Genomic DNA, 26,629 nt, shown 5'->3' with positions numbered 1-26,629 from the left:
CTAAGTAAATATTACTACCTCACAACAGCGGCACGCGACAACACACTGAAGGCCGTCTTGAAATACATCTTTATTGAACCAGGGAACCCCTGGTCAGCCATCCTTGAAACAGCCAAAACGCAACTGAATCTGGCGATTGAGTCGTGGGACCCAGATCTGGTCAATTACACGACCATCAAACACGTGACAAAAAAGCAAATGCGTGCATGCTCCCTGGACCTGGACCTGGAGTCCCTCACGAAAAGAGCTTTTTGCGAGTCCCTATGCCTGCCGCACACCGCGCATAACCCCCGAAACCATCTCACGCAGGCCGTGGGCCTTTCAGCACTTCACAAGATTCTCGCCTACAGACTGCACCCACTGCCGCTCAAAGAACTATATCATCCGGCAACAGCAGGCACGGGGCCTCGGGAATTCAGGCTCTGTAATTATAAACGTGAATCATTGGCCCACCTACTATTCTGCTGCCCTGCCCTACGTGTACCCCGCACCCTCTACCTCAGGCCCATTCTAAGGGACGCCGGGTCACGCACAGCTAAGGAAGCAACCCATCAACTATTCACCTTGAGCATACCAAAACAGATGGCCTCATTTGGAAAATTCATACAACAGACTCGGTTCGAGTTGATGGCCGCCAAGGCCACGCAGGAATAGAGACTTTGTTGTGGGGCATCGGGTGGCCCGCCCCGATCACGGACTGAGTGTGTCCTTCTGAACTTTGACAACTTGCCTGCAGAAACACCTTTGGTTTTAACTTTTATAATTTTATACTTTGGTTTTAATGTAATGGTTTTAAGCAATCACACAATAAAGTTATTCATTCATTCATTCATTCATTCATTCATACTGGATGCCACTTGCCGCTTTGCATACTCCAGCGGCACAACCGGGCTTCATCGTCACGCCTATTCAAGGTTGTGTTGCACTTCCCTTGCTTGTGCCGGTAAGTACGTTTGTACTTTCGCACCTGGTTACCACTACCTTTAGCGCTTTCTTGCACCAGCCTGCTGCAGTACCTCTTCTTTTGGTCTTACCAGTAGGCTTCTGATAGGCTTTCTGACTGTGCTGCTCCTTGACCTTCTTCAAGAGCCTTGTTCGAGCTAGAGAGGAGGTTTGACTCCCCATACGCCAACCATAGACTGCTTCTTGAGGCGCCTGTGGCAAGCACAAGGAGTTTGCTGGAACTTGGCAAACTCTCAGCGAGAGCAGTCTTGTTTCTTCAGGGCACTTATCCCCTACTCATTGCCAGTTGTTGCGTCCTACCCAGCTCTGTGGCACACAAATGAGCACGCCACACACAGAGCTGTGTAAAACACATCTTTATTCTTTAGTGTGCAACCGTTAACTGAACGCACTACGTCATAAGCTTTATTAACCACACCCAGATACCTCCCAAGTGATTATGTAACTTTGTAAGGAGTTTGCCGAGAACCACAAGAGTGCACGTGATCACACGACACTGCAATAGTGAAGAGGATGTACAAATAGAGAAGAATGCAAGCGCACAGACGAGAAACAGGAAATGATTTGTCTCCTCTCTCACGTTTAGAATATCTATAAAGCATAAGCAATTTGAGAAGAGCATCACGAACTTGCCTTTATGCGATGTATTATTCAGGGTTATGCGAGGCCAATTTAGTTAGTCACTAAAATATTGGATGATTAAACAATTTATTAAAATGTATTGAATTATTTGTAAAGGGTCTGCAATAATAATCATGCATGATAACCCTAGAGTCCCGCACACAAAAAGATAGTGCCACCAGAGCATGAGTACTCAAGAACTCGAACTCATACCACAGCTGACAATATTTGTGTTGTTGACAGCCATTCCTAGGTGAACCACTCACAGTATAATTCAGCTTTATTGGAACAACTAGATGCTCGCGTGAGCTTGGTTCTGTAACTGTCTTTCAATCAGAGAAATAATTTTACACGGACTACTGAAAGAAATAAACCAGTAATAAATAAAGGATATTATTGTGCTCTGACACCTTCGGGTAAAGTTCGCGTTTTATAAAAATGCATTAAATAAATCATTAAATAAATAAAATAGTTTCTGCATTCCACAAGGTATAGGTTGCCCTGGCAGTCAGGCATCTTCTTCTGAGTCCCAGAACTTTTGGAGTTTATTGTAAACCATGCGTGACTCACAGACGCATGACGTCCTCTCCCCTGCTGGTCACGTGGTAGCGCGTCGCTGCTCGGGGTTTTTCCTCTAACCAGAGTCCGTCTCCTGTGGCGGGAGAAGGGCGGCTGTGACGTAAGTACGAGCGTTACAACTGTGGGCGTTAATGCGCTTCGCCCGCTGTGCGAACGGTTTCGGGGCGCCTTTTCCGGTCACTTCTGAGGGAGGGAAAGATGTGAGTCCCCAGTCCCTCCCGCGGGAAGGGCAGCTCTGTCCCTGGGTGAGAAACCGCACGCTTCAGCTGCCCTCCCTCACCTGAGGTACCTCCTCTCCAGGGTCTGGGGAGGGCCCGGCGGGAACGGTACACGTGAGCCCGAGGTCCGCTGCCCGTGGGGGCAGCAGCCTCCGTAGACGAGGAGGAGGCCGGCTATGGTTGCCAGTTTGTTCCATCTCCCGAACGTGCAGATCTTGGGAAAGTGCGCACTCTTTGGGACTTTGGGAAGGGTGGTGGAGAGGGCGGCTACTACTACTACCCCCCCCCCCCCCCCCCCCCCCCCCCCCCCAGGCCGCGGTATCCCTGGAGGAGCAAGCAGTGAGTGCACAAAGGAAAGTCCTTGGAGACAAATGGCTCCGACTTTCATTATCCTAGCCCGCACAGGTGCATTCTGGGCAGTGTAGTTTTATGCGGCTGGAGTTTGCGCTAAGGCTCTATCTCCCCGTCGAAACAGGTAGAGGAATTCTGTGTCTCTGCTAAACAGCTGTCTTTCAACTAGTAACCATATCTACCTCCATGATCAAAGTGCCAGGTCCACGCTTGACGAGTTGCTCCACTCCAGGGGGCAGATTTACAAGAAACTGATGCATCTCTGCATTTTAGCAGAGGTGCGTCTGTTTAATTTCGTCATGCTAAAAAAACCTTGCACCACCATGGATGCGTTCCATTTACAATGTGGCGCCAGGATTGACAGATGCGTGACGTATCTGTTGGTGTAAAGGTAACGCATTGCTGGAATTGTCGCAAGCACGTCACAACTCTAGGAATGCCTATACCTATTGTGCTGCATCACTCCTTACGCCTGTTAGACGCTGTGGTGTTGTAGAAGTGACGCAGTGAAATCTTGTAGATTTCACTGTGTCCCTTTTACAAGGCTTTCTTTTGTCGGAACGCCCACCCTGCATACATGATACCTGGTGCAATGACGCAACAACGGCAAAAGTGTCGCAACTGCAGCATAAAAGTGTTGCTTGAGGCTTGTAAATCTGCCCCAGGTGTTTTCTCTACAGTTTCCTATATTGAAAGAAAGAAAGCTAGACGGGGGTATCTACTCATGCGTGCAAAACTAGGCTGCTAAGTGTACAGGGTGTTCATATCTAAACCACACCTTCACCTATATCTACTTGTGTCTGAATCGAAAGCAGTAAAAGTACATGGCTTAAATGTAATCATGCTTATTATGAAATCCTATATAAAGGAACAAAGTTGCCTCCTGACTCCATAAGCGAAACGTCAAAGGAATTTACTTTTTGTAAACAATTTTACACACAAAAGCGTAGTGGCCATATATTCCCACAAAGGCTAAGACTTAGTAGATGTAAAAAAAAAAAAAAAGTTTTCCTTTTATAAATAAAATGTGTTCAACTGTTTGGTGTGACTATTTTTGTTTCCTGCTGATGTTTGTAACCAGCATCAATTCACATGAGCTCCACGTTCATTCGTTGTAATATCACCAAAGGGCACAATGGTTAAAGTTGGGCATTTCCTGCCTCATTCAACGAGCTTCAAAACATAACCCCGTCCTTGACCGGATGTATGACATTACAACGCATGCTTTTACCACGCATGCCTTTACAACGTGGTTTTTACAACGCATGCCTGTACAACACATAGTGCTTTGGGGCGCTGGATAGTGAATAGTTTAATTTACTATTTCAACTCCAGTCCCCGTGGATAGTAGGGAAGGTGTTGGATAGTACATTAAACCTATTCCCTATCCTAGAGTGCCCCCCCAGCGCAATGCGTTGTAATGGTTTGCGTTGTAAAAGTTGCGTCGTAAAGGCACTGCGTGGCAAAAGTTGCGTTGTAAAGTATGTTCCCCCCTTGACCATTCGTACTCATAAGGAGCTTGTTTCCTGGGGGTTTAAGAACCCCCCCCCCCCCCCCCCCCCCCCCACGAGGCCACAATGCAGTTGCATGTAAACTGAGTACAGTTTTCATTAAGAAAAAAAGTGGCAGTGGTGCGCAGAAAGGAGTCTTTAAAAGTGCAATTAAATTGACCTTCGAGCCACCTATGGCTAAAGGGAGCGGAGCCGCCCACCTTAAATTATGGGGGATGATGGTTTGCATCAATGAGGACTTAATGAAGGAATGCTTTCTCAGCGCTTGGTGTCTCTAATGGGGTTGATTGCAGCATGAGGTTCTTTGATAAGATAGGTTGCTGTCCCAGGGGGTCTCTAATGAAATGTGGTCATGCGTCTTGGCTCCAACAAATAAGACCGCAGTGCTCCTTAAAATAGGGATTTAATAAAGTTGCTGTTTGCTTCAGTGCCAAGGCAGTTAGTTGTCAAGTGCAAATGAACAGTCTTATTTCTACTTTAAATTGTGGCTATAAGGAGATCAAATGCTCAGCCAGTTCGAAATTAAATAAGAAGTGATGACGCACAATCACTGCTTATAGCCTTAGAGGTCTGTGTAAAGGAGGTGTAGGAGTCATAGGGATTTATTTAGTTCTTTCTTTTAGTACCTATTCCTTATGGGTGAGTGGCCACACATTTTATGAGTGCAAAGTGTGTTGGTTGGGTTGCAGGTCTGTTAAACTCTAACCAGTAGTTCAGTTTGGTCGTGTGGTATCTCTTGGGATTACTTTATGCAAATAGGAGGTTCACCGAACTATCTCCTGAGACCTATTTATACTTCTGGTCTGGAGTCATTGAAGCGTATGCCACAGAACTCATTTCTTTGACCACATTATGGTGAGCGACTTTCACATTAACCGGGATAGATGTCTTGTACAAAAAATCGTTTTTCAGTGCTATGGTTTGGGAGTCCGCTGCTAGCTCTTCAGATTTCTCATGTTCTGTAATTCACAAATTCGTGTTACTGCTGTAGACTATTCTCTCTACAAGGGCACAAGTCCTATGAAAAATAGTGTGTATGTGCGAGGTGTATCAATTACATAAATCACAACTAAATTACAAGAAGTGACACCACAATAATTAATGTCATGTCCTTATAATGTTCCTTTCTTATAATGTGGAACAGCTGTGTTTAGAAAAGCAACACGTTAAGACAGTTATGCAAACATGTGACAAGAACATGTTTTGGGATGTTTTACTTTCTATAAATAAAACACGTTGTCCATTCTTCAGTGGGTAATTGAGGGAATTGGCTGAAAGGGACACTATAAGCAAACGTGGAACTCTGGATTACATTTTAAACCATTTGTAGAGAATTTAACAAGCGGTGCATTTGCATTTCTGTTTTAAGGTGTTTTTTTAATTTGTCAAGCTTCAAAACAATGCACATTTGCAGTTCTTTAGGCGATAGAAGGGTTAATGGTGTGAAGTTCATGTTATTTCACAGGACATTCTAAGACATGGGTACTCGTAAACATTTGCCCAGGGGCTGCAAAGTGTGGTCTTTGGTGTGACCGAGGGCAGCACTGTAGCAGCAGGGGGTCCTGGGTGGGTCAGGGATTGTCTAAGGAGATCTAAAAAATGTTCAGTAAACAGGCGCGCCTTTTATTTCAGGGCTACCAAAGTTAAGTGATGCAGGACACCACAGTAGCTCATTCATTTAACCTGCAAATAAATGCTTACCTGTTTGCTTAACATTTTTTTAGGATTATTAGTGCTCAGCAAGTAAACAGATCATGCTATTGTTCACCAGGGGGGCGTATGTAAAGGTCAAGAGGGGCTGTACTTTAAGTATTAAGTATCACTGTTCTAAGATAACACCCCCCCCCCCCCCCCGCGGCTCTCACAAATAAAAGGACTGCTACATAGGTTTAAAAACACCGGGAGGCCAGGTTATCCATGGTTGCCACCTTTGCAAGAGAAATATACCGACCATCTGCTCACATTTTATGATCCTGCATCATTAAGGCAGCTGCAGAACACGTTTTAAAGTGTTTTTCTTTACATTTACTGTTTAAAGCATGCACTGATAAAATGGAAAAATGGCCTGAAGTGATTTGCAACATTTTTGTACCAGCAAGGACATTCAAATACCGGTACAACAGGTAGAAAACGTGTCAGGCTACAACCTTAAGTTACCCTTGCATGGTGTTTGTAAATGCAGGCAGCTGCAGAGCTGGGATACTAGGTGACACCTCACAGGCTCCTTTAAGCTCGGGTAGGGAATGGAGTCCTCTCTAAAATTGTGGGGAGGACCTGCGTCCTCCTCCAACTTGCACCCTGCCCTCTTCGGTATGCTCAGCCAGATGATCCAACCAAAGGAAATGCTGGCCGTTCCAATGCTGTGAAAGAGCCAGACGGGATGGTGCTAGCTCTGTATAAAACTCATTACTTAGTAATTATTACCTTTAACTGGAAAATCCATGAATTTTCTTAATATCAAGAATGTTTGTTACACGTTATAATATAAATACACAACACACTAATAATTATATGACAAGCATTCATTGTCACTTCTTTGCTGCCACCTAATTGTCCAGTGCGTGACATGCACTATTCCTTTTCTTTCTGTGGAGCATGGACCAAGTGCAGGTTGATCCAAATATGTGATCTTTCTTGGGGCGCTGAATTTTGGAATAGTATAATTTACTATTCCATCTCCAGTCTGCAGACACTAGGGAACGTGTTGGATTTTAAATCCAAAACCTTCTGCCCTTCAACGCAAGTCGTTGTTCGGACTTGCGCTGTAACGGTATGTGAAATAACAACACAGTCGTTGTAATGACCTCGCTGTCATGGCATGCGTTGTTACCCATGCGTGGTAAAAGCTGTTTACTGTCGATTTAGCTTAATTAACCCCTTCCACACTCATGACGAGCTGGGCTCGTCATGGTGTAGCCTCCTCATACACTGATGACGAGCCCAGCTCGTCATAAAACAATATAAATAGCGAATTCCCAGCACAGGAGGGGAATTGCCTTAGCAGCCATGGAGTTAATGTCAGTCCGTTGTTCGTGCTGTGATTGAGGTGCCCATTTCAGGACTCGTACTCTGTTTTCAGTTCTCGTGCTGCTTTCTCCATTCGTTCAGTTTTCAAACGCATTTTTGGACATTGTTCATCTACTCCTGCATCTTTTAGCCTACTCTTAAAACTAAAATAAATTACATTTTACCTGGGTTGAATTAAGCAGTTATAATATATAAATGGCACACTACACTACATTTGCACCTTCATGATGCTTGTTGCTGCGTGCCTATTTTTGTGGCCTTTCAGCCATTCATCCACTTTATGCCTCATACCCATGTGTTGACTTTTAAATTTGGTTCCTTGTTTAGGCTACTTATACCCACTTCTCTACTACTCTAACCCACTCAACTTTCTGCTACTCCATTCTACATCACGCCATTCCACTCTACTTCAGTCCAGTTTACACCACTACTCTCTAGTCTATGCACGTTGCTCTTCGCCACTACGCTCTATGCCACTCCACTCTCTGCCACTTAACTCGATGCAATGGCATTCCAATGTGCCTCTACGGCACTCTGTGCTACTCCACTCCACCACTCTTCTCCATTCTGTGCCACTCAATGTCGTTACAATCCACATCTCTTCACTCTGTGAAACCCCACGCCACTCCACTCTATGCCACAACTCCATTCCACTCCACATCACAGTACTCTGTGCCTATGTTCTCTACATCCCTCTGTGCCAGGCGACCAACCTTTACACAGGATGAAAAGCAGTCACGCTGCTGTACAACATAGATAAAAGACATCAGCAAAGCCAATAGATCTCGTACAGGTGAGTCCTATTGGCTTTGCCAATGCTTCTTTTAGTTGAACCTGATATCATTCTCTTTATGCAGACGACTAGTGATTGGTTAGTAGTGGAATTGGAAAGTAGATTCTATTCTGATAAGTTGAATAAAATTAGCCCATGTTTGGTATACGGAGTCCCTAAAAGGGAAAAACAAGCTTTTTCAATACTTCGAACAGATAATTGTAGAATTTTTTTGGGCAGGAAAGTCATATTATAAAGGAGATTGACTTGTGTTTTTTTGTGACATACACCAGCGTGCACATACACATATTGTAACATAACAGTACTGTTTTGAATTAATAATACACACATTACAGATTTCACGTAGTTACTTAGTATTTTATTCATTTTTTCAGCTTTTTACTAGCTTGTAAAGATTTGCAAAATGTGCGGGCGCACCGCCTGCACGCTGGCACCAGATGACATCAGTAAAGCTTGCACATACCGAGATGTGCACGGCAGAAGACGCCGCCCTGCATGGAGAGATGACAATGCCAACAAATACACTCCGTCTTACAACAAGGCTCCTCAATCAAACAACCCTGTTCTGGTCTCTGGAAGACATTTTGACAAGGTAGCAAAGTGCAATGAAAAAATGCCTGATGCATTAGGAAAGTAGAAGAGTTACCAGTGGTTGTGGAACATTAGCATGCCAATAATAAGGTTCTGATTTGTGTGCCAGTTGGATTGCCGTACTTAAGCATGGCTAGCTGTGTTATTCAGACTTGGGAATTTGATTCTTAATTATTTTGTTAACTTATTTTTCACCACTCGACGCCTAACAGTGAAAGTTGTAGTATTAACATTCCATGGGGACGATTTACAAACGTGTTCTTGTCAGCTAGTGTGATGTACTCGTGAATTTGAAGGCATACGTTAGTTAAACTCATGCAAAAACCTTTGATAAGTGGGCCTTCTCCTCAACACTTAATTCTCACTGATCGATTCCAGTACACCTCAATCGAAGCCACGTTGAAAATGCTGGATGCTTCCTTTAAAATAGACAATTGCAGGTTCCTTAGTAATTACAGGTGCAACTTTGAAACCTATATTTTATTCAAATCAAATGTATTCTTGTGGTAGATGTGTTCTCCACAGCAGTGCTTCACTTGTTAGACAAGGATTTACGCTGGCTAGTGTTCTGCCTTTTGAACCTAATTGTTCAGTTACATTTCCTAGGTGCATTGAAACCTAAATTTGAACCATTTAGAAGTACATATATCCCTTTGAGGGTTCTTTTCTGAATACTTGTGACTTAATTTCCTTTTTTTTTTTTGTAACCTTTTTTTATCAACATTTCCAGAGGGGTAAGGGGATACAGTGTCAATCATGGAACAGCAAGAACTCTGAATAAACAGTACAATGATCATAGTTCAAGCAGTGCAGCATGAAACCACAACCAGTCTCTTTTTGGTATAGAAAAACTTCTTTCTACTTTACAACTTGAATTTCACCGCACTTGAGGAGTAAGGGCCAGATTTACGAAGCCTTTTTGCGTTCTCAAAACGTCTAATTCGCAGAATTGTGCAATTTGCAACAGCAAAGGGGCATTTTTTGGTATGTAAGAAACCCAAAGTGCAATTCGGTAACCTGTTACTGAATCGCAATGTCGGTATACATACCGAATAGGTATTTAGAAGGAGAATGTTTAGGGCGGCATCCTTGCAAGTACCGATTCAGTATGGTATGTATTGTTTTGCAACCATAATCCGGCGGCAAAACATTACTACTTTACAACCATACAAATGTAATGGTTAGCTATTCGCAAACAGGAAGTGGTCTTCATTGAGCCCTCTCCCCTTTGAGAATGTTGTAAAACATTTTTGTAGGCAGTGGTCGCGGGGCCACTGCCTACTCTTAAAAAATGTTAGTTAGTTTTTTAAAAAACATTCTGTTTTACTTTAAAGGAAAACAGGTTGCATTAAAAAAATTGCTTTATTTAAAAGTGGTCACAGACTTGGTGGTCTGCTGACATCAGTACGTCACTCTTCCTGTGATGGCTGCGATTTATAGCAGATCGCAGTTTTCAAGCCACTTCCTTAATATTCATGAGGTAAGTATCATTGTTGCCCTTCCTATCCAAAATGCTAGAGGCGCATGTCACCAACTGCCTCTCCAATTTCGTGGAGGAATCAGACTATCTCCAACCCAACCAAGCAGGATTTCGGCCGGGCCACTCGACTGAGGCAGTAATATTGGCCGTTCAGAACACCCTGAGGTCCAACGCTGATAAAAACCTTCATCAAGCCCTGGTACTTCTCGACTTGTCCGCCGCATTCGACACGGTTGACTATTCTATCCTGGTCAATCGTGTCGAACAGGCGGGCCTTAGAGACTCTGCCCTAGCCTGGTTGAAATCGTTCATTTCTGAACGTACTCAGTCTGTCTGCCTAGGCTCTTTCTCCGCTGCCAGAATCAAGTCTTTCTGCGGGGTGCCCCAAGGCTCTTCGTTATCTCCCCTATTGTTTAACTTGTACATGCGGCCCCTTCTTTTCGCCCTGAGAAAGCACAAAGTCACTGCATATAATTATGCAGATGACTTGCAGCTAGTCTTCATTCTTAACTCCCCAAATGCCGTGGAGGACTTCCAATCCACTATGACTTTAATCCAGAATTGGATGTCCTCAAATCACCTTAAGCTAAACCCAGGGAAAACTGAGTTGATCCTGCCCGGCAAGAGCGAAATCAGTTGGAGCCCTAACTTCTGGCCTGCTGATATGGGTCTTCCCCCTAAGAAATCCTCGACGGTAAAAAGCCTGGGGATAACCATCAATGAGGACCTCTCGCTGAAATCCCAAATTGGAACCGTGGTTTCCTCCGGATTCTACCAATTAAGGAAAATTAGGAAAATCGCCCACTTCCTCACTCCTTCCGCCTTAATTCAGGTGGTCATGGCCCTAGTTCTCTCCCACATCGACTTCTCAAACAGTCTATACCTTGGCCTACCTGTAGGACAACTTAGAAGACTGCAGTACTTACAGAATCAGGCCGCCAGACTGATCTGCAATGTACCCAAATGGGAATCGATCAAATCAGGCTTAGAGACCCTGCACTGGCTACCCGTGGCTCAAAGAGCCGAATTCAAAGCAGGGTGCATCATCTTTAAGGCTTTGCAAGGCAAGGGACCTCTATTCATCAGGCAGCTGATCGGAAGATATGTTCCCTCACGTAACCTGAGATCAGCCCACAAAGACCTACTTGAAGTACCTCGCTTCAAGAAAAAACGACAAGGTGGCAGCAGCTTCCACTTCTTGGCAGCTACCTTATGGAACTCTCTGCCACTAGCCCTCCATCAGAGTAAGGACCTCCTTGCCTTTAGAAAGGCCTTTAAGACCCACCTCTTTACACAGGCTTACCTGAAATAAAGACTCCTGCAGACTCCCCCCTTGTTATGTTTTTTATCTTCCTTCAGCGCCAAGAAGCCTTCGGGCGTATGCGCGCTTTATAAATTTTTAATAACATAACATAATAATAACATAAGTCGAATTCTACTCATTACGTATCCGTATTTTATGAACAAATTTATTAGTACACAAGTCGGTTTGGAAAATAGCACACTGGTCGCAAATTGAAACCAGTATTTTGTAATGAGTGCTTCGCACATCAGGCCCTGAGAGATGTATTGAATTTGTCTACTAATCCTCTAGTCTCCTGACAAGTTCATTCAGGGTTTCCTGCTGCTGTTTTCTCGGTTTTTTAACCCCCTTCCTGCTGTTTAAAATAGATCTGGCAGGAGGCGATTCTATGCATTCATTGCTCTTTCCGTGAAAGAAATAACTCTTGTGCGGCATTTCAGTACCTGTAATACTGCAGCTCTGATTTCCTCTACTTCGACACAAGAGGCTGTCCAAATCAAGGCAAAATCAGATCGCTGTAATTGACTTTCGATTAATTGAAACTGAGAGTTGTGACTGTAAACTCTTGTCAAAACGTCATTAATAGTGCTTCCTCTTTTGCTTGGTGTTTTGAGGTCATATTTAGCACAATATGCAAATTTCCAGTTCTGTTAATAAAACTGAGAAGACTACACTAACATAGTATTTCATCACTGTAACCTAAACGCAAGTGCATTTCATTGTGCGCCTAGAGTACAACCATGAAATATTTCCACCACTAATTTACTACTGCACACTTGTCTGTTTATGACCAGAATGTGATGTTTGCGCCATTAGTCATTACTGCGAAGAATGGCGCCCGTTTTGACCCTTGGGTAAAGCATTCTTTCTGTTAAAAAAGTTGAATGGCTTGTTGCGGTTACTCATATTGGCAGAAGGTTTCCTTTGCTATGTTAGTTTCTCGTTCTGAAAGTAAGGCTGAATAATGTTAAGAAATGTTTGAAAATCAGTACATTTGCAGGTATATGGTTAAGTATTAGTTGAAAGTTGAAATTGTTTGTGATATTTTTCTCTTGACAGTAAAGGAAGCTAAAACGCCTTGATCGTTTAACAGACACATCTGCTTTACTTCCAGTAGACACATCGGTGAAAATCTGTTTCATTGTGCTTATCTTTCTGCAACTGCAGTATATGCTCTGAGATAGAAAGGTGTGCTATATTTGCAAAACTTCAATCTGAGAAAAAAAAATCAATAGTAGCTCAAAATTGCTAACTATTTAGCAGGTTGTAATCTCTCCTGTCCATGCATGAGATATATACTTATGTATGTGTGTGTGTATATATATATATATATATCACACGCACACACAAGATGTTTAAAACCTACTTTGATGAATAAGTAGTTGAATAGCCTAAAAAATGCTTTCTGGTTGCATTTTATCTTTGATGTGAGGTCCATCACAATGCAGGGCAAATTTCTAGGGCCATGTTGTTGATGATGAAGCATGCCACTCAAGTTGGTGGGTTGGGGTTTGCCTCTATGTTTCGAGAAATTCACACCACCTCAGCGAGAGTATCTAAAGAAAACTGTGATAATCTACTCTTGTGACCAAATTTCTTAGTTTGATTTTAAGGTTATTCCAAAATATAGTCTAATATATTCTTTTTTTTGGGCGGGGGCTGGGAGGGTCAGTTAAAGAAAAAGGCAGAGGTCTTCTGTGGGCCTAATATCTCACTTCAGCAGAATTTAGATTTGACAGTTACTAATCAAAATGTTTATCAGAAAGTTTATTTGGTTAGTTTTAGGTATTTTTTATGTTTCTTGTTTGGCTAGTTGGCCAACATTAATATACCAATACTGCCCTATTTCTCATCGAGTTGAAAACTATTGTGATGTTCTTTTCTTTAAAGGATGTAGACTCTTCTGAGCGTGTTATTGCTGCCATGCGTTGGGGTCTTATCCCCTCCTGGTTCAGAGAAAGCGACCCGTCCAAAATGCAGTACAGTACATCTAACTGCCGCAGTGATACGATCATGGAGAAAACCTTGTATAAGGTACGTTTTAAGACCATTCACACAAAAAAGGGCGACCATACATCATTTTAAATGGGAGAACATACACACCTATAGCATTCAGATATCGCAAGCATCAAGTTATTGCATCTAGAGGCATTTTGGTTTATTGTGCAACACAGTCAATGCAAACAATATTAAGGATATAAAGGTATCGTATATGTCCAATACCCATTTGTATCCGAAAGCTCCAGAGTTGCTGTGGAAAGTTGCTTATTTCTAACCTTGCTGACAAAACCCTGCAACGACTAGCAAGTTCATTTGCGTTCAAGCAGGCTACTGGTTTATTAATATATATAGATACATTTAGTGGGAAAAAAACTCTGAATAAGGACCAAGATGTCCTGCTTGGTGAACATTAGAATTAGTAAATAAGAAACAACATGAACGCAGAATAAATCTCCACGTTGCTAGATATTATTAGGTCCCTTGTTTCTCTTGAGGAGTTGCAGGTGAATATGGTATCAGCGCTGCTATGGACCACTATGAGGAAAATACATCTTGCACAGGGTGAATCGTTTTTTCAGTTAATCTCATGGACACATTTATGTTGAGAAAGAAGTCCTAGCAAGACCTTGGAAAGCTGTCACCCGGACCTGTTCCATCTTATATCCTGATTTATGTGCCTTTCTCATATGCCCTCATTCTCTGAAGATGGGGTTCAGCAGAACATACGTTAACCTAATTTAGGTGTATATATACAAAGCACAGTTCTACATGTCATCAAGATTCTCTACTGTCCCCTTGTACCAGAATGTGGAGCAACTGGTGGTGAGTGGCAGCTTAATGTAAATTCAGTTGGGGGGCAGTTTACTGGCCCTCCCGATGTAAAATCCATTCAGCTATCCATAACTGTGGCCCATATTTTCTCCTGGATGTGCAGTATGCCATTGTGACAGTTTTTATTTTTTGGGCAAATTGGAAATGTGAATGCTGTTCATGATTGCTAGTAGATTCCCCTTTGTCCTCCTGTGAACGGTGATCAGATTTATTTCCAGATAAAATATTGTTGAGCTCAAATGGAAGATTTCCTGGCTGGTCGTAGCCTTAATTAAATCTATGGTGTAACAAGGTGCATTTGATATCATGGGCGACAGTGCTACCTTGAAAAAAATAGCAGTGACTCGCAGCTTTCTTGTATTCAGCTTTCCTTTATTCCTCATATAATATTCCACCCCCTTCCTCCAAGGCACCCTTTACATACCTTCCTCCATTTTAAAGCTTCTAAAGTGGAAGGTATCTTTAACAGTCAGGGCTTTCCCAGAGCTCTTTTTAGTGTTATGATAGGAGCTTTCGCCACACTAGGTACAAACTATTGCTTTAGTGTTACGGTAGTGGGCTATGGAGCAAAAATCTAGTTACATTGCTTGGGTGGATTACATTGTGGTATAACCATGGCACAGTAGCCGTGGTATACAGAATTTGCCCTTATGCACTGTAATTTTCCCGTCCTCTGAACCCATTGCTTTGCCCTCTGCCACTATTCTCCTCACCCCTGGTCTTTCACTGAATGCCTGTCGTTTACTCCTGTTTCGCCGCCTCCCCCTCCTTATTTAAATGATTAATTATTCTTATTTGACCTGTAGTAAGTGTTTGTTGTGCTGAACTCTTATAGCTTGTTTACTGCTAATTTAATGCTGCTTTTTTCTGATTGTGCAATTGGTATATCTGCAAGGCTCCTCTGACAAAAGGAAATCGGTGTGTTGTCCTGGCTGAAGGTTTCTACGAATGGCAGAGACAGAGTGGAGAAAAACAGCCCTATTACATCTACTTTCCACAGGGAAACGAGGAAAAGGTCAAAGAGGAAAAGGTATTGTCTTCATGTATAACATGTGCCTTGGCTTTTGTGTATGCTTTTCACAAGAAGTAAGACTGCTATGGTTGCACTTTTATTCAACATGTCTGTGGCTGACATTTGCAGAGCAGTTACTTGTTGGTTGATTCATAGTTTGTGCTTGCTATTGTTTGAACTATGAAGAAAAAAAATCCTGGTAAATAGGCAACCACTAGAATCTTATTTGGTTCAGACTGCCTTCTCAACACTTCTTCCTCGGAGTTGAGGTTCTGCCTTGGCTATGGACCCCCAGTGTGATCCTGATCTGTTTTTAGCTTCTATTGCGTATAGGCCTGTCCCGAATAGGCATCCTGTGTGTATCTTCTTCCGTGGAAAGCAAGCTATCACTTAATAGGATCTTCCTTGATGTTCATAAATGTTAAAGTATTGTGATAGGTAAAATTATATTTTTTCAAAGAAACCTTGTTAAAAACAAGCCTGTAGGAGACAATATTTTTTACCTTTTTAAAAACCCGGTAGGATACAATTTAACTCTAAAAATACACCAGCATATATAAGAAACCTCTTTGATTCTCCTAAAAGAAGGGGAAAGCAGAGAATGGTGTATATGGATAACGCAACTCACAAGGAATACTTTTGACCCTGCTCGTGTCCCAGACCCAGTGGCTTAACTGGCAATTCATATTTTGGTATATCGAGCAAAGGTTCCTAAACACAGCTGAGCCTTTTCCGACTGAGTAAAGTCAGATAACCTTTTGAAGGTAATCTTCCTTTTCAACAAAGCTGGGTCTTCTCTCAGCTGCTTTTTTAAATCGCTATCTAGGCTTTTGATGTGTCCCACCTGCAGCTTATGGAAGTGGTGAAAAGATGCCTATTCAGTTTGTGTTAGAGATTCTCACCCCATTGAGGACTAGTTCTCCCACTTCCTGTGGATGCCAAACCATTCATCGTGAAGGCAATCCACAGAGCTACACTAACAATCCAAGAGTAATCCAAGAGCTGCACTAACAACCTGTTTGCTGTTGAGGCCTCTTAGGACATAAAGGGCTCTGTCATCCGAGCCTGATGTGGAGACATCATTTGAATGTTATATAAAAAGTAAAAAAATAGATATCAATCTCATCCTCTAGACTTGACTAACAATATAAGTACTTGTTGAGTAAAGCAAAAGGACGAGTACAGTGACTTGTTAGCAGGACGTGTGTGGAACATTGCTCAGCGCCGAAAGAAAAAGTTCTATTTTAATGCACTCTTTGGGACTGGAGGTGCAGGAAGTTTTTGAGCATCTACCTGACCTCTCGGATGGTGACTCTGCAGGTCGTAAAAAATGTGAAATTTCTATAAAGAAACTTGACTTACATTATTTACCCAAAGTGAGTACGGTTCTAGAAAGATACCATTTTGGCAGACGCATGCAAAAACGTGAAGAAACTGTTGAACAATATATTACTGAATTATGCAAGTTGGCCTCGACGTGCAGCTTTGGTGTTTCAGTAGAAGAGCGCCTCAGAGATTAGATGATGTTAGGATGTAGCATTGATAAGGCTAGGGACAACTTATGGCAGAAGAATAATCCGTCTTTGCATGTAGTTACCATTGCCAAAACGTATGAACATTCAAAGGTGTGTCTTGAAACTATTCAGAAAGATTCTCCTCTTGGTAGAGGGCAGAGCTCTGTGTTGAAAGTAGACCGTGATAAAGATAAGAATAAACATGAAGTACCAAAGAGCAAAATGCAATATAGGTCGGACACTCAACCTACTAGTCCGAAGAATTTTCAATCATCTAGGGGTGATTCTCAACCTGGCGGTTCAAAGAATTTCCAGGTTAAGTGTTTCAGAAGCGGGAACTCTGGACATATAGCGAATTTCAAGGACTGTCCTGGCTGGAAGGCAGTGTGTAACACGTGTGGTCGTAAAGGCCATTTTACAAGGTGTTGTAGGTCGGGAGAGACCAAAAGAAAGTTAGAGAAGTGTACTTGTTTGAGGATGAGGTCGATGAAAATGAAATTTGCCAGATTAAAGGTTCTGGGGGTCCCATAAATGTCGTTCTAATCAACGATGCACCTGTGAAAATGTTATTTGATTTTGGTGCCAAAGTGACATTAATCCCGAAGAAATTCTTTGATCAGTATTTTTTGGGTAAGGTCACCCTAATGAAGCCAGACATAAGACCAAGGGGTTACAGTGCAGAAATCATTGATCTCCTAGGATGGTTCTGGGGAACAATTGATTATAAATAACGGTACCTGTTTTCCGTTTTTACTGATTTTTACAGATAAATACCATTTTGGCAGACGCATGCAAAAACGTGAAGAAACTGTTGAACAATATATTACTGAATTATGCAAGTTGGCCTCGACGTGCAGCTTTGGTGTTTCAGTAGAAGAGCGCCTCAGAGATTAGATGATGTTAGGATGTAGCATTGATAAGGCTAGGGACAACTTATGGCAGAAGAATAATCCGTCTTTGCATGTAGTTACCATTGCCAAAACGTATGAACATTCAAAGGTGTGTCTTGAAACTATTCAGAAAGATTCTCCTCTTGATAGAGGGCAGAGCTCTGTGTTGAAAGTAGACCGTGATAAAGATAAGAATAAACATGAAGTACCAAAGAGCAAAATGCAATATAGGTCGGACACTCAACCTACTAGTCCGAAGAATTTTCAATCATCTAGGGGTGATTCTCAACCTGGCGGTTCAAAGAATTTCCAGGTTAAGTGTTTCAGAAGCGGGAACTCTGGACATATAGCGAATTTCAAGGACTGTCCTAGCTGGAAGGCAGTGTGTAACACGTGTGGTCGTAAAGGCCATTTTACAAGGTGTTGTAGGTCGGGAGAGACCAAAAGAAAGTTAGAGAAGTGTACTTGTTTGAGGATGAGGTCGATGAAAATGAAATTTGCCAGATTAAAGGTTCTGGGGGTCCCATAAATGTCGTTCTAATCAACGATGCACCTGTGAAAATGTTATTTGATTTTGGTGCCAAAGTGACATTAATCCCTAAGAAATTCTTTGATCAATGAAGCCAGACATAAGACCAAGGGGTTACAGTGCAGAAATCATTGATCTCCTAGGATGGTTCTGGGGAACAATTGATTATAAATAACGGTACCTGTTTTCCGTTTTTACTGATTTTTACAGATAAATACCATTTTGGCAGACGCATGCAAAAACGTGAAGAAACTGTTGAACAATATATTACTGAATTATGCAAGTTGGCCTCGACGTGCAGCTTTGGTGTTTCAGTAGAAGAGCGCCTCAGAGATTACATGATGTTAGGATGTAGCATTGATAAGGCTAGGGACAACTTATGGCAGAAGAATAATCCGTCTTTGCATGTAGTTACCATTGCCAAAACGTATGAACATTCAAAGGTGTGTCTTGAAACTATTCAGAAAGATTCTCCTCTTGATAGAGGGCAGAGCTCTGTGTTGAAAGTAGACCGTGATAAAGATAAGAATAAACATGAAGTACCAAAGAGCAAAATGCAATATAGGTCGGACACTCAACCTACTAGTCCGAAGAATTTTCAATCATCTAGGGGTGATTCTCAACCTGGCGGTTCAAAGAATTTCCAGGTTAAGTGTTTCAGAAGCGGGAACTCTGGACATATAGCGAATTTCAAGGACTGTCCTGGCTGGAAGGCAGTGTGTAACACGTGTGGTCGTAAAGGCCATTTTACAAGGTGTTGTAGGTCGGGAGAGACCAAAAGAAAGTTAGAGAAGTGTACTTGTTTGAGGATGAGGTCGATGAAAATGAAATTTGCCAGATTAAAGGTTCTGGGGGTCCCATAAATGTCGTTCTGATCAACGATGCACCTGTGAAAATGTTATTTGATTTTGGTGCCAAAGTGACATTAATCCCTAAGAAATTCTTTGATCAGTATTTTTTGGGTAAGGTCACCCTAATGAAGCCAGACATAAGACCAAGGGGTTACAGTGCAGAAATCATTGATCTCCTAGGATGGTTCTGGGGAACAATTGATTATAAATAACGGTACCTGTTTTCCGTTTTTACTGATTTTTACAGATAAATACAGACAGAACACCATTTCTTTTTTGTCTGTATTTATTTTTAAATGTGGATAAAAACGGAAATTGGATGCTTTTAAAGTGATTCTAAATACACTTTGCCATGACTGCAAGACCAATACCTGTGTGGATTGATAGGTAAGGGGGTTAAAAAAGAAAGGAATTTTAGTAAAGAGGCTTTAACAGCAGTAGATATGCACAAGGCTAATACTGAAATATGCATATTTTCATATAAGTGCAGTGATTTATCTTTTACGTGTGTTCATTTCACTGAAACCTGGCAGGTATTCAAGCATGACTGCATATTTATTGGTTAAATAAATATGGAAATATACCAGTTTCAGCTTAATTTTTTCACAAAACCCATAATAAATATGGATAAATACAGATAACGATGACGAAAAATAAATATGGATAAATACAGACGGAAATGCCCAAAAAATAAATACCATAAAACCGGGAGCCCTAATTATAAACGAAGAATTGTCCCTGGGCAAGTCTATATTTTTATGAAAGTAGATTCACTTCTGAGCTGGTTTCACCAATGCGATCTGCATGTCCTTTTAGACCCTAATCAAAACCCCTCTGTGTGCTTAAAAGAGATACCTTCTGTCTCTCCGGTTACGGCAAGATGTAAAAACTGGCTTAAGGAGTTCCCTGAAGTCTTTGATAATAAATTGGGGTGTCTTAAAAACTACATGCACCAAATTCAAATCAAGCCTGGTTCACTAGCCAAGGTAGCAAAGGTTTGCAACGTTTCTCTTGTGGCAAAGGAGATTATGAAGGCCGAACTTGACAAGCTGAAGGCCAATGGGATTATGTAGGAAGTCGATGCAAACAAATGGCTTTCTCCCTTAGTTATAGCCCGGAAGGCCAATGGGGAGGCCAGGCACTGTGTTGACCTGAGGGAGCTTAATAAGGCGGTGGTTGTGGACACTATCCATTGCAAAATATTAATGAGATGTTGTGCTCCCTTGGGGGGAGGGGGGGCATTTCTCATCCCTTGACCTGTCTTCGGCCTACCATCAGGTCAGATTACACACCTCCTCTCAAAATCTGACGGCATTTGTCATGCCTTATGTCGCTTCTCTTGAAGGGTGTTGAGGGCTTCAAGATAAACCAAGATGACGTTCTTGTGCTTGGGGTGAACTCTGAAGAACATGATGCTAGGCTGAGTGCAATGTTGAGGAGATTATGTGATGCTGGACTAACTTTACGGCTGACAAGTGTAAATTTGATGTGGCTGAAATCGAATATTTGGGTCACCTAGTCTCTGAGAATGGTATTAAGCCCAAGGCTGCTTTGGTTGACACAATTTGCAAACTCAGGGCTCCCCAAAGCAAAGATGAACTTGTAAAATTCTTGGGGATGACAAAGTTTTATCACAAATTTGTGCCACATTTTGCAGGGGTCACCAGACATTTACGAGATCTTTTAAAAAAGGGTTGCGAGTTCATGTGGTCGAGTGTTTGCGTTGAGGAATTTCAAAATCTGAAGAACTGTCTAAATCATGCACAAGATCTTAGTAGGTTTGATCCTTAAAAGGATTGTTATTTAATGACAGATATGAGATCCAAAGGTTTGGTGTGGTCTTATTTCAGAAATCGGAAGGCAAAGAGAAGTGGTATTGTTCATGTCCAGACCTTTGAGAGGGGCAGAGTATAACTAATCCGTTGTAAAAAGAGACGCCCTCGCTATCTATTCGCAAGTTATGCAAGTTTCTTTGGGGAAGCAAGTTTGAAGTTCTAACTGATCATAAGCCGTTGAAAGAAATTTTTGCAAAAAAGTGGATTTGTTTTGTTTCTCATCGAATACGTAAGTGGGTGGTTGCCCTACAAGAGTTTAATTGTGTTGTCACCTGTCTGCCAGGTGTCTCTAACACGCTTGCAGATTGCTTGTCTAGACTGGGCACTGAACGTGAGGAACCTTTGGAATGTGATCAGTTTGGTGGCTTGGAGTGATGGTATTGTATCTGAGGATGATTGGAAGAGGGCTTTGGTTGAGGGTGAATTTTTAGAAAAGGTGATTGCCATTGTTTCAATGGGTTGGTGTGATGAGAAAGATTGTGACGAGGAGTTGATTGGTTTTTGGCAGGTTAAGGGCGACTTATCAATTGTGGATGGTATCCTTTTGAGGGGTAGCAGATTGATTCCCCCTTCGCACTTTATGGGATAGGTTACTGAAGAGCGCCCATGCCAGCCATATGGGAATTGTTAAAACTAAGGAGAGGCTCAGAGAGGCATATTGATGGCCTGCCATGGATGTCTGGATTAAAAGAGAGGTCAGGAGTTGCTCAGAATGTGCATGCAGCGACAAGGTTTTGAAGTGTAGAACACAAACCATGGTTGTGAGAGAGCAGTCTAATGGGCCTTGCAATTGGTATTTTAGGTCCCATTAAGATAAAATCACGTAATATGTACGTCTTTGTTTGTTTGGACATGTACTCTCGCTGGCTTGATATTAAGGTGGTCGGCCCTGCAGAATCTTCGGTGGTGATTTAATTTTTGGATGGTCTTTTTAAAAGGGAAGGATTTCCTCTGTCCTTGTTTTCTGACAATGTCGTACAATTTACCTCAGCGGTGGTTGAAGAGTACTTGGCATCTAGGAGCATCAAACACAAGAGGGCAGCCCTCTATCATCCGGAGAGAAATGGAGTTGTTGATAGGTTTGTGAAGGTGTTGAAAGAGGCTGTACAACACGCTGTTGCCAATGCTGCTGACTGGGGGTTAGCCATGATGAAAAAGTTAGGGAGTAGAGATTCACTCCACACTCCTCCACAGGTGTCTCACCTTTTCGTTTGTTCAAGAAGAGAGTGGCCAATATGGAAGTTTGTCCCTCATGGGTTTCTTCTAAGAAACTGTTGTGAAGAACAGTAATCATAAAGTATGGAATTTAAACAGGGTCGCTAAGTGTCAACCCACAGAAGAGTTGGTAGAATCTGAGGTTGTTCCATCACAAAGGAATGTGAGACCTCGTAGGGTTGTTCAGCGCCCTGCTAGATTCCATGATTACGTTTAAACCTTCATTTTATCTTTTGTACATACCTCTCCCTCAAGTTTTCTATGATGTCTCTTTTGTTTTCTTTAGTCAATGTTAAGAGGGGAGGGGATGTAGTGTTCCTGTCTTAGAACAGAACCTACCTCACTGTTCCTAGGTTACTAGAATTGGAACATGGAACTTGTTGAACATGATGTGGGGTAGAATGTAAGCAACTGGTCAGTTGACAGTTGCAGGTGTTGTTGCTGGATGGGGTCGTTACTGCTTGACTTGAATGAACCTAGTTTGAGTTCACCCAACTTTGCTGTTCCTCCTGGTACAAGTGGCTGATCTTACACCTGATGTCGACATCATTTGAATGTTATATGAAAAGTAAAAACATAGATATCGATCTCATCATCTAGACTTGACTAACAATATAATTACTTGCTGAATAAAGCAAAAGGACGAGTACAGTGACTTGTTAGCAGGACACAGGAGGTTACTTGCAGAAAGTCTATAAACCAAGCCCCTGCCACTGCAGGGAGATGCCCATATTCCTGCCCTTCAGCAGCCGCAGCCAATAAAAGTGCCCTCGCTGCTATGGTAAGCCATAGTAGTCACGTTGCCAAAAGGATGGCTTAGGGCAGAGGTCCAATAACTACAGGAAAATACATTGGAAGGGGAAGACTTGCCCCAGAGATGAATCTGCTCCTCGTCACTGCCATTGTAGTAGCTCAAGGTTGCGGAGATGCTTTAGACGTGGCACTGAATAAACTGGACAGACTTCTTTATCATTGGTCTCTTATATACATCCCCTTTAGAATTTCTCTGGTTCACGATATTGTGACTTTTCATGAGGTCACAAACATATATTGTCACGAATTCTAACCCTTGACACCTATTTTTCACCAGAGACGTTCTGTCATTATTGATATCTCGCATATAAAATCTCCAGCAAAGACTCTGACATAAGGCTTTTTGAACCCCAATAGGGAACTTTTGTCCAGACCAGCTGCCAACAGAGTGAAATAAACTAGAGGCTGATTAAATCCCTCTGCTCACTACAGCGCATTTGGCGGTGGTCGTTCCAAATTAGTTATGAAAATAAATAATAAGATGAGTGTATTGGAAAAATTACCTTTATGGTGCTTATATTTCCTCATTCACACCACCCATCCTACTACCGTATGCGCACACGGGTTGGAAAAACATTGCAACTGGGAACAAATGGTAAATGGCACTGTGGTGGGCAGTGCTTACTTCGTTTGTTAAATAAATCAAAAATAAGTTCAGGGTCCAAAGTTCTTCTTAGGAGACTATCACCAGTGCTGCTCCATGCCGAGGTTGCTGGTCACCTAGTCTTGACTCCACCTCATGCCTCTTTTGTTCACTACCCTGCACTTCCTCGTTCTCTCACTCTTGCTGGTTCTTTTCCATCCCTGCTTCCTCCCTTTGCCTCTGTTTTGAAGTCTTTCTATTTCCTTCCCCTCTTTCTGCCTGCCTTGTTCTTATTCTTGGCCAAAGTGTGACTATACAAAATAGTCTCATTCTTTAACAAGCAATGGCAAAGCTAATGTGTGTTCCTTGGAGAAACCTTTCCTTTTTTTCTTTTAATTTTTTTGTCCGCAAACATAGGCATTTTTCAGGAAAATTGCAAAAATATCAAAATAAAGGAGTTGGCCAGCACCTTAACCCTGGCACTAAAGAAGACTTCTTTCAAGGCAGCGGTGCACATTTGACGATGCAAAATGCCATTACTCGCAATGCAAAGTTGCTAGTAAATAGTAGTCCGTCCTGTTTGACTTTTATTATGAATATTTTGAAAAACCTTAGTCTGGCAAGAAAGCTAAAGCTTTATCTAAGCCAAGCCAGAATTAAAGGGCCTACTGATGAATGCCAAGAGTTCTCCTGCACTATTATCACTCTTATCGCCGTTAAAATGTTTTTCCTGCTTTTACTGGTGAATTTTCGGGACACCCTTAACACCAGATATGTTGCACCCACTTCTAGTACAACTGCTTTTAAACGTCAGTAACTCACTCATTTGGGAATCAGTGCCTGAGCGCAAGCTATTTCCTACCACTTGTAGACTATCATTTAGTTGTGATGGGTTACATTATCTACTAATAGTAAAGTGAAAAGGTTCATGCATGAAATAGCTAATATTTATGTCATTGAGGATGATTCTGTGTGGCAAAATGGATAGTTACACTCTAGACAGATTCCCTTACAGGTACTTTCACTTGCTTGCTCGGATGAACAAGCAGCGCAAGAAACATGTCTAGGTAAATCCCCACATATGAATGAAAGAAGCAGATGACAGATTTTCAAATTAAATGAACTTTTAAAACTCAATTGCAGATTGAAACCGATAAACCGGGAACACAATTCCCTTGGTTTTTTGAGAGAAGTAGGAGCAACTAGTGTGCGAATTTAGTCAACCCCGATATACAATTGTACCAAATTGTGGAGTGATAAAACTAGGTAGTGTCATTTCTAAAAGATTTATCATAGTTTTTAACTTTTTCATTTTGTTGATCAATAGGATGATAAAAGTTTAACCTTATCACACTGCAAGCTTTAAAGCCCCTCTTTCACCACTGAGTGCAAGGCGAAATCACTTGTAGGTGAAATTACACCAGCTGTCGTCACATGCACAGTTGTATTAACACTCACATTGCACAGTCATCACCTGTTAGCACTGACAGACATTTGAAGCCAGTTTAATAATCCTTAGAACTCAATACAATAACATTAAGTTCTTGCATGATTTGGAACATGGCATCACAGCCTGAAATAATGCTGTTCAGATTTAAAATTTGATACCTTTACTTCTAAAAAGTTGTTAAATCTGTCAAGCTCTCAAGAATCTCCAATTAATCAAACTTCTTGTCATTCTATATCTCCTGCTAGGTGGAATGGTGTCAGGGCCGGCCCAAGGCATGTGCAAACTGTGCACCTGCACAGGGCCGCCAAACCCGAGGGGCCGCCACGACGACCGACCGAGCCGAGGATCGGATTCGGATCTATCACTGGCGGCCCCCTGGCAGGATTTCCAAACTCCAAAATAACTATAATCACTGGCGGCCCCCAAGCCTCTTTCATAAATTAAAGGATGCACGGCCTCCTCTTGAATTAAATGGAGTGCCCCGCCCCCAGTGCCAGAGTATTTCGTCAGAAAAGGTGATTGATTCCTGGCGCCCGCGCCGCTGACGTCACATCCTGCTTCGGTTTGTTTGAGGCTGGCTAGAGCTATTTGCGCAAAAGTATGGCGCTCGCAGCAGAGCTGCCTGCTTGCACCGTCCCGCCGCATCCTGTTCAGCTATCAGAAGAGCTGCAATTAAAATCAAACAGCCACCCTCCCCCTTGCCCTTCTCGTGCCACGGAAAACTAATTTGCAGAGAGACCGTCCTCGCCACAGAGAGGCCAGTAATCTCATTCCTCAATCGCCTGAACAAGTTGGTTCTACTACCCGATTCATGCCATGTCTGTTCCAGTGTGAAAGACAATGATCTGTCTCCTAGGCTTAAAGACAATGAGGTAACGTGTGTTCATTTTTTCAGTGTATTAGGGTTGATTTACACTTATTGGGGCATCTGCAATGTCCTTAAAAAGTTAATAGTAGAGAAACACTTTAGAAAAGAGTGATCAGTGGTCCATTGCAGGTCTCAGGTTTGTTCCCCTCGCTCACTGCTGAAAATATAGTGTTAAGAGGCGTGCTTTTCTGAATTGACTTGGAATGAAATGCGATCCAGACCGTGGACATTTAAAAACATTTATTTCAGCAATGCTGAAAGCGGGATCGGGATTACCTGTATTTACTGGCAGCCAGGTGCTTTTCGAACAGATTAAAAGTACTGAGGCTGCTGGCGTCAGATATATGTAAATACAGCTGCATATTAATTTCAAATAAATGTGTGCCTAGGGTTTATTATAAAGCGCCTTGATATCCCATAGGGTCTTGTTCGCGCCATACAAAATAGCAAAGTAAAATAAAAGTATACTTGGAGACTGAACCTCACAATGCTAAACTTAAGCACCACGATGCCTGTTTCGCTAGATAGCCAGACGCCTGCTGAGCAGCAAAAGCCTTAAACTGGAGCGAAAAGTCAGAGACAGGGGTCTTCTGCACACAGAGTCAGAGCCATGGGTCTGGATGATAAATTTGAGGGGTGCTGCACAGAGTTTGGGGCCTGGGCGCACTGTATGCAGTCTGAAGCTTGCTGTACACAGACATCCTGTCGCATGTAGGCAGAGTCTGAGAGATGCGGCCTGAGCCGTGATCTCTAAGGTCTGCTGCACCCAGTTATACAGTACACACAGACGCAAGCCTCCT

The 26,629-nt window shown here is 42.3% G+C and overlaps 1 protein-coding gene across 2 annotated transcripts in view; it reads left to right on the top strand.

Moving 5' to 3' along the window:
* The first annotated feature begins 2,205 nt into the window (after positions 1-2,205).
* HMCES (5-hydroxymethylcytosine binding, ES cell specific) overlaps positions 2,206-26,629 on the top strand; it is a 44,974-nt gene continuing 20,550 nt past the window's right edge. The window contains exons 1-4 of one of the 2 annotated variants that reach the window (XM_086939303.1): positions 2,206-2,263; positions 8,438-8,655; positions 13,328-13,471; positions 15,165-15,299. In XM_086939303.1, coding sequence (XP_086795429.1) covers positions 8,467-8,655; positions 13,328-13,471; positions 15,165-15,299 — 468 coding nt within the window. In that variant the 5' untranslated portion in view covers positions 2,206-2,263; positions 8,438-8,466. The other variant, XM_086939304.1, reaches the window with a different exon arrangement.

This window comes from Lissotriton vulgaris, chromosome 9 (genome assembly GCF_964263255.1).
Source record: "Lissotriton vulgaris chromosome 9, aLisVul1.2, whole genome shotgun sequence".
NCBI lineage: Eukaryota > Metazoa > Chordata > Amphibia > Caudata > Salamandridae > Lissotriton > Lissotriton vulgaris.
This window is presented reverse-complemented; position numbering and strand designations above follow the sequence as displayed.